We start from the raw sequence: 6,952 nt of genomic DNA, 5'->3' as shown, positions 1-6,952 counted from the left end.
CAAAAACAAAAACAAAACAAAACAAAACAAAAGTAAACTTAAAGGAACACAGTGGTTCACGCCTACAATCCCAGGACAACAGAGGCGGAGGCATGGGGGTTGCCACAATTTGAGGCCAGCTTGTGCTTTATAGTGGTTCTAGGTCAGCTTGGGCTACAAAGTAAGTTCTTGTTTCAAAAAGAAGCAGGCAGACAGCGGGGTGGGGAGGGGGAAGGGGATGGGGTGGGGGTTAGAGAGATGTCTCAGTGATTAGAGAGCACTGGTTACTCTTCCAGAGGACCTAAGTTTGATCCCAGTACCTACATAATAGCTCCTAAGCTGTACCACCCCAGTTCCATGGGATCCAAGGTTGTATCCTAGGGCTGTAGATTTCTCTACCAAGTGCTCCAGGTGAGTTCGCTCCAAAGGTCTGTTTTCCTAGACAGGGCACACACAGTACCAAATGCTAGGCATGGGTAGACTTGATGCTCCTCATCCCTGTGGTTTTGGGCAAGCTGTTTCCCTCGGCAGAGCCTCACCTGCTTGTGGGCTGAGAATGAAATATTCATGAACTTCTGTTGTTGTTTGAGACACTGTGTATCCCAGGCTGACTTGGAACTCACTATGTACCAGACTGGTTTTGAACTCACAGAGATCCACCCATCTCTGCCTCGTGAGTGCTGCTCTTAAAGGCCTGTGCCCACAGACACTGGGCAGTATGAAGTGTCACAAGCCCCTCCATAGGCCACTGGAAAGGGCCAAAGCCCTCAAAGGAAATTAACTTGAGCTGAGGGTTTTTCATTGTGTATTTTTCAAGTTTCTGCTTAGCTGCTCATGACTGGACACAGATGAGATGTCTGTGCCCGGTGAATAGGGTCATCTGTCATTCCACAGAATGAAAGTAGCTCTGGAGTCTATAGAATGTCTCTTCTCTTTATCCACCTCTCGGAGGCATGCGAGCCTCCCTGCCCCCCTGGGCACCCAGGCCAGCCGCCTGGCCCGAGGGCACAGGCACACCCATCTGCTCAGCCTGACTGACACAGACCTTCAGCCATCCCTGGACTTCCTGGCTCTTCTAAATATTTAATAGTCTCACCTCCCTTTTGTCTGTGTTTAGGGGGAGTAGCATATTTGTCAGGAATATAAGCGGGGATTGCATATACATAAAACCCAGATATATTGGAATACTGATAGGAAATTAGACTAAAAGTCTTACAATGTAAATTTTTAAAGAAAGCATTAAGTGTAACAAGTAAGTCATGAAGGAAGGCATGAAGGGGGGATGGGCTTGCTCTCGAGGTCCTGTGTATTCAGTTAGTATAGCTTTGGAAGAGAGTACAAAACACGTGTGAATATGTGATAATAGCCAATAACATGGTTCGTGCATTATAAATTAGTTTTATCTTTATTGCTTGTTCTATTTCTTTCCCACACAGCTTGTTAAGTTATGACTTCATTTATTTAACTAAAAAATGAAAGGAGACTGGAGTTTCTGTGGATCTGTTGTGTGCTTTCACTCGGCAAGTGGCTCCTGCTTTCTGTGGGGGGTGGGGGGGGGAGCAGAGCCTTTGTTGAAATGACCAGTCGCAGCACTGACTGACAAGCAACTGGAGCACCAAGTAAAATGTTCCTTTCCTTCTGAGACAGAGGGTGTGGCGGTTGGGTGGTGGAGACGGGAGGATTAGGACTTCTCAGCAGCCTCAGCCGGACGGGGTGTCTGAGGCCAGCCGTGAGCTGCAGGAGACCCTGTCTTAAACCAAAACCCAGACCAAAGCATATTAGGGCTATTAATAATTACTGCCCGCTTGAAAGTTCTTAGCTTGGAAAACAGTGCAGACCATATTCATTCGCTCTGAGTAAGAAATATGTCTAGGAACGATATACTACAATATAACAGTACCTAAGGGAATATATATATATATATATATATATATATATATATATATATATATATATATATATATATATATATATATATATATATATTTGAATTTTAAATTTGTTTCTGTTGTCTTCTGTGTGTGGTAAATAAATGAAAAATCTTTTTGCATATGTAAGACTGTTTTTTGATTTAGAGTAGTTTGAGGGACTGGAGAGATGGCTCAGTGATTAATAGCACTGGCTGCTCTTAAAGAGGCCCCGGGTTTTATTCCTGGTACCCATATGGCAGTTCCCAATGATCTATACATTCAGTTGCAGGGATCTGACTCCGTCTTCTGACCTCTGAGGTAACAGACACTCACTTGGTGTGCATACCTATATGCAGACAAACACTCATATGCATAAAATAAAGTAAATGAATCTAAACAAAAAATTAAAATAGTTTAAGAATGCACCAGATATTGTGCTACCTCATAACCTCTCTGATCATTATTTTGCTTAAGAAATACACCTGATTTAGAAGGTTTAGCTAATTGATTTGCCGAGTGTTACTACGTCCTCTTTCCAGCCATTGCCACAGTTAAGACTTTCTTGTGTGTTTTTCCTGGGACAAACAACATATATTAGCTTTTTGTTCTCCCTATGAGATGTCAGTGTTTTGTGCTCAGGACTGTAGACTGGCCACCCTCCCCACACCAGTATGTACGGATAGATCTCTATCAGTTTGAGTGTGCATTGTCCTCTGCCTGTGGCTCGCTGACACGGTCCCCTCTGCTGCTCTGCACTCAGAAAAACTTTTCTTTTTATAGTTGAAGTGATAAGCGGATGGTTTTTAAAAATAATTTGTCAGCATGCTTTTTTTTTTTTTTTTGATTATGAAGGAATCTTTCCTTCCTCCCACCTCCTTTCATGCATGAGTAACTCAAAATATAAGTTGATAAAAACTGTGTATGGACTGTCCGAGCAGTTGTCAGGACCAGCGGCAGTGTGGTGCGTTTGAGCGTGAGTGCTTTCTGTGTGGGCAGGTACTTGCTTTCAGTAGTCCTGAGCCATACCTTTCCCACTTTGTGTAAATGTAAGTGTGCTTGTGTGGATGTGTGTGTGCCTACGTGCAGAGACTAGAAGAGGGTGCTTTATTCCCTTGAGACGTGGTCCTTTATGGGGCCAGGAGCTAGATTGGCAGTCAGAAAGCACCCCCCAGAACCTCCTGTCTCGGCCCCACACAGTGCCGGGGCTGCAGGAACAGCTGCGGCTATGTCCGCTGTTCACACTGGTATTGGGATCTGAACTCAGATCTTCCTGTTTCTATAACAAGCACTCTTACCTACTGAGCCACTTCCCCAGCTTCTAATTTTGTTTTTCCCCCATATTTAAAATCATCAATAGTTTTTTAAAGTATATGTGAGCTAGGCATGGTGGTACATAAGGGTAGTTTAATCCCAACAATAGGGACACAGGGGATAGTGGATCTCTGTGAGTTCAAGGCCAGCCTGGTCTACATAGCAGGTTTCAGTCAGGCCAGCCAGAACTACATAGAGATGCTGACTCAAACACATACATGCACACACACACAAACACACACACACACACACACACACACACACAGAGAGAGAGAGAGAGAGAGAGAGAGAGAGAGAGAGAGAGAGAGAGAAGATAGTATACCTAGAGGTAAATTGTAATACTAATATTGTTTAATATGAGATTGTAAAGCTTAAAATGCAATTTGTATGTAAATGAACTGTCAACTGCATAAAATAGATGGTTTTCATATTTAATGCACTCTCCATATGTGAATATAATTAGTTGTTACATATTACAATGCAATTTTGATTATAATATGAAGTATAATTAGTTTTTCCTTTTTTTTTAAAAGCTGGACCTCCATATACTTTGTATTTTGGTATTAAATTCTATGCTGAAGATCCATGTAAACTCAAAGAAGAAATAACCAGGTATAGTATTGACTTTATCTTTGAATAATGTGCCATATGAAAGGCTGTATTAAAAGTGGAATAAAGGTTGGGGCGAAACACTTGCATGTGTGTTAAGCCATGTCTTGCAATACATCTGCTGTGAGGATTAAATTTTAGCCTTGCACGAGGTAGCTCAGGGTCCATGATAAATGTGTTTGAAAAATGACAGGAACCTGGGTGACATGATGATAGATTTTGCATCTCTGTGATGGATATTTTCTGTCATTGTTCGGCCTTTAGTCTTTGTGTTTGCAGAAGAACAGTCATTTGAACTGGAAACAGAGGGTGTTTTGATGCTAGTTTTGTGTTTATAAATATACATTAAGAAAGCCAGTTATTTTTCTTTAATTAGCTGTAGAGGAAATATCAGCTGTTTAAATATTTCATTTATCTCTGCAGGAAATGAAAAGATAATCACTTTTAGTTTTAACAGGGGAAATAAAAGATCAGTATTATAATGTATTATTTTGTCTTTATTACCAAAAAAAAAAAAAAAAATTCGGTAAAGACAGGTTTTCTCATTGGCATTGGTTGGATAGACCACTAAACAGTCCACAGTAGTGTTTGAAAGTGCCTCAGCGGAGAAGGCTATTGGTTCCCTGAAGAATGCACTTGACCAGTGAACTAGCTGTGAAGTAAAAGTGTTTGCCAGTACTCAGTGGTTAATTTTCAGTGAACTTTATTATGGACTGAAGTCAAGCTTCATACATTATGGCAAAAAACAGAAATCAGATCAACAGAGGCAACCTGTGGGTTTCTCCCATTCTTTATCCCATCCTTTTATATGTGCCTCTGCATATGTGTAGGGTTGTGCACATGCAGAGGGTCAGAGGTCAGGTATTTTTTTGTAATCACTCTTCTTCATTTTTGCGACAAGGTCTTTTATTGAACCTAAAGCCAATTTATTTGGCTAGACTGGCTGGCTATCAAGCCCCAGGGAAATGCTTGCCTCTGTGAGTGAGCCAGGGGTGGGTCTGTAGCCATGCACCACTGTGCCTGGCTTGTGACGTGGGTGCTAGGGATCCGAACTCATGCTCTCTTGCTTGCTCAGCAGGCAGCGCCTTGGGCTGGCCGTGCTCCCCGGCATCTTTTGCCTTCTCGTGCTTTTCTGCTCAGACTTTCTTTCATCTTTATTTTGGACTCACTGGGCTTTCCCAGCCTCCTCTGACCTGCTGGTCCCCACATCACCTGCTTCCGTTTGCTTCTGAGCACTCTGAAAAGCCAGTGCCCATGTGGGCTTTCTAGCACACACTTGTTCTGAGAGGAGAGGAATTTATATTAGAGCTTTGCAAGGGTGGGGGTGGGGGTGAGAGTGGATTTGGGGGCCGGAGCAGGGCAGAAACCCAGTCTAAGAGGTGTAAAAATGTGTCAATACCTCATTACAGAACGGCAAGGGGACACTTGGTTTAAAAGCAGTGAAAGTCTATCATTTTGATTGACTGCCACAGTTTATCTGTCTCGAAAGGCTTCTGTAAGCGTTGTATAAGGTGATGCGTGTGTTTGAGTGCTAAGTACTGCATCAATGTGAACTCTTGGTAGTTCACCCTGTGTTTGTCCTGACGGGACAGTGAAGTTGCACTTAAATAGAGTTAGCTTCCAGATATGTTTGTGTTCAGGAGGGAAAAGGCCAAGGGTTTATAATCCATTTCTTTACCTGTGTTTAACGTGTATTAAGGGAACAGAAAATCTTCCTTCAGAATCATCTAATGTTGATGCCCCAGAGCACTGTAAGCATGACCATTTTCCTGTTAGGTATCACACCAGATTGTTCAAGACCAAGATGACATGATTAGCTTATAGGTGGTATGAACATACGTAAACATAGGTAAGCTAAATTCACATTTAATAAGCGATCACTAGGTGATATCGAGCGGGTGATGCTATTGACTTGCATGAGTACATTGTTATACTGACAGATCTGTGGGAAAGTGAATAGATTACTTAGAGTTGTGTGTGTGTGTCTCCAATTGTAAATGTGAGTGGTGTGTACGTGCACGCGCACGTGCGTGCATGAGTGTGGTGCATAGGTATTACAGCATGTGTGTGGAGGTCAGTCTTCTTTCTTTCTTTCTTTTTTTTTTTTTTTTTTAAAGATTTATTTATTTTATGTATGTGAGTACACTGGCACTCTCTCTAGACACACCAGAAGAGGGCATCGAATCCCATTACAGATGGTTGTGAGCCACCATGTGGTTGCTGGGATTTGAACTCAGGAGCTCTGGAAGAGCAGTCAGTGCTCCTAACCTCTGAGCCATCTCTCCAGCCCTGTTCTTTCTTATTCTGAAGCAGGGTATCTCTTGCTTCGGCTGCTGTGCTGCACATTCCTGGCTGAATCGGCCCAGGAGCTTCCATCATTTGTCCTGTCTCTGGCTCCCATCTTGTGGTGGGAATGCTGGGATTGCCATCGCCTGCTCCCGCACCGTCAGGTTCCGGCAAGCGTTCTGGTCAGCAAGCGTTTTCTACACACAGAGCTGTTTCCCAGGCTGAAAGCTAAAACTGAAACTCAAAAGCAAAATTCTCTCATATTCAATTAAAGGAAAGCCATTTTTGTGGCTAGTATTTCCAAATGAAGTTTCAGTGTTTCCAAGTTTAAGTTCAGCTAGACACCATAACACTTGGGAAGCTGAGGCAGAAGGATTTCTGAGTTCAAGGCCACAAAACAAGCAAGCAAACAAATAAAAAAAAAAAAAAATCCCAAGTAGAGTGCTTATCTTGATTCTGTTCTTTGGAACGTTGGTCCAGTCTACTCTGTAGTAATTTTTGAGTTTTTCATAATTTTATATGAAATATAGGATAATGGAAACTTTTGTGTGTATAGTCTTCCATCTGATCGGTTGTGTAATTTTGAGAAAATTGTGTCATCTTTTATTTATTTTTTTAAATCCTGGTTTTCTGACGACATATAGAGTTTCCATGTAAATAGATTTTTAAAACTCATGATATTTTGTATATCTTGCTTGGACCTCTCTTGCCATTCAACCAGTTCTCTTCTGATAAGTGGAGTTTTATATTTGTATAGAAAGATGACTGGAATAATGTAGTTACTTAGCGCACACATAGTACAGACTCCCGTGCAAACGATATAAATCCTCAGTAGATCTGTAGGGCAGCTGATGGGG

At 42.0% G+C, this 6,952-nt stretch overlaps 1 protein-coding gene across 3 annotated transcripts in view; it reads left to right on the top strand.

Moving 5' to 3' along the window:
• Epb41l4a (erythrocyte membrane protein band 4.1 like 4A) overlaps positions 1 to 6,952 on the top strand; it is a 202,648-nt gene that overhangs the window by 112,086 nt on the left and 83,610 nt on the right. For all 3 annotated transcript variants that reach the window (XM_021214291.2, XM_021214292.2, XM_029547046.1), the window contains exon 5: positions 3,734 to 3,812. In XM_021214291.2, the coding sequence (XP_021069950.1) occupies positions 3,734 to 3,812 (79 nt within the window). The remainder of the gene's footprint in view (positions 1 to 3,733; positions 3,813 to 6,952) is intronic.

The sequence above is a fragment of the Mus pahari genome, chromosome 15 (genome assembly GCF_900095145.1).
Source record: "Mus pahari chromosome 15, PAHARI_EIJ_v1.1, whole genome shotgun sequence".
Classification (NCBI taxonomy): domain Eukaryota; kingdom Metazoa; phylum Chordata; class Mammalia; order Rodentia; family Muridae; genus Mus; species Mus pahari.
Note: the sequence above shows the minus strand (reverse complement) of the source record. Positions and strands in the feature narration are given on the sequence as shown.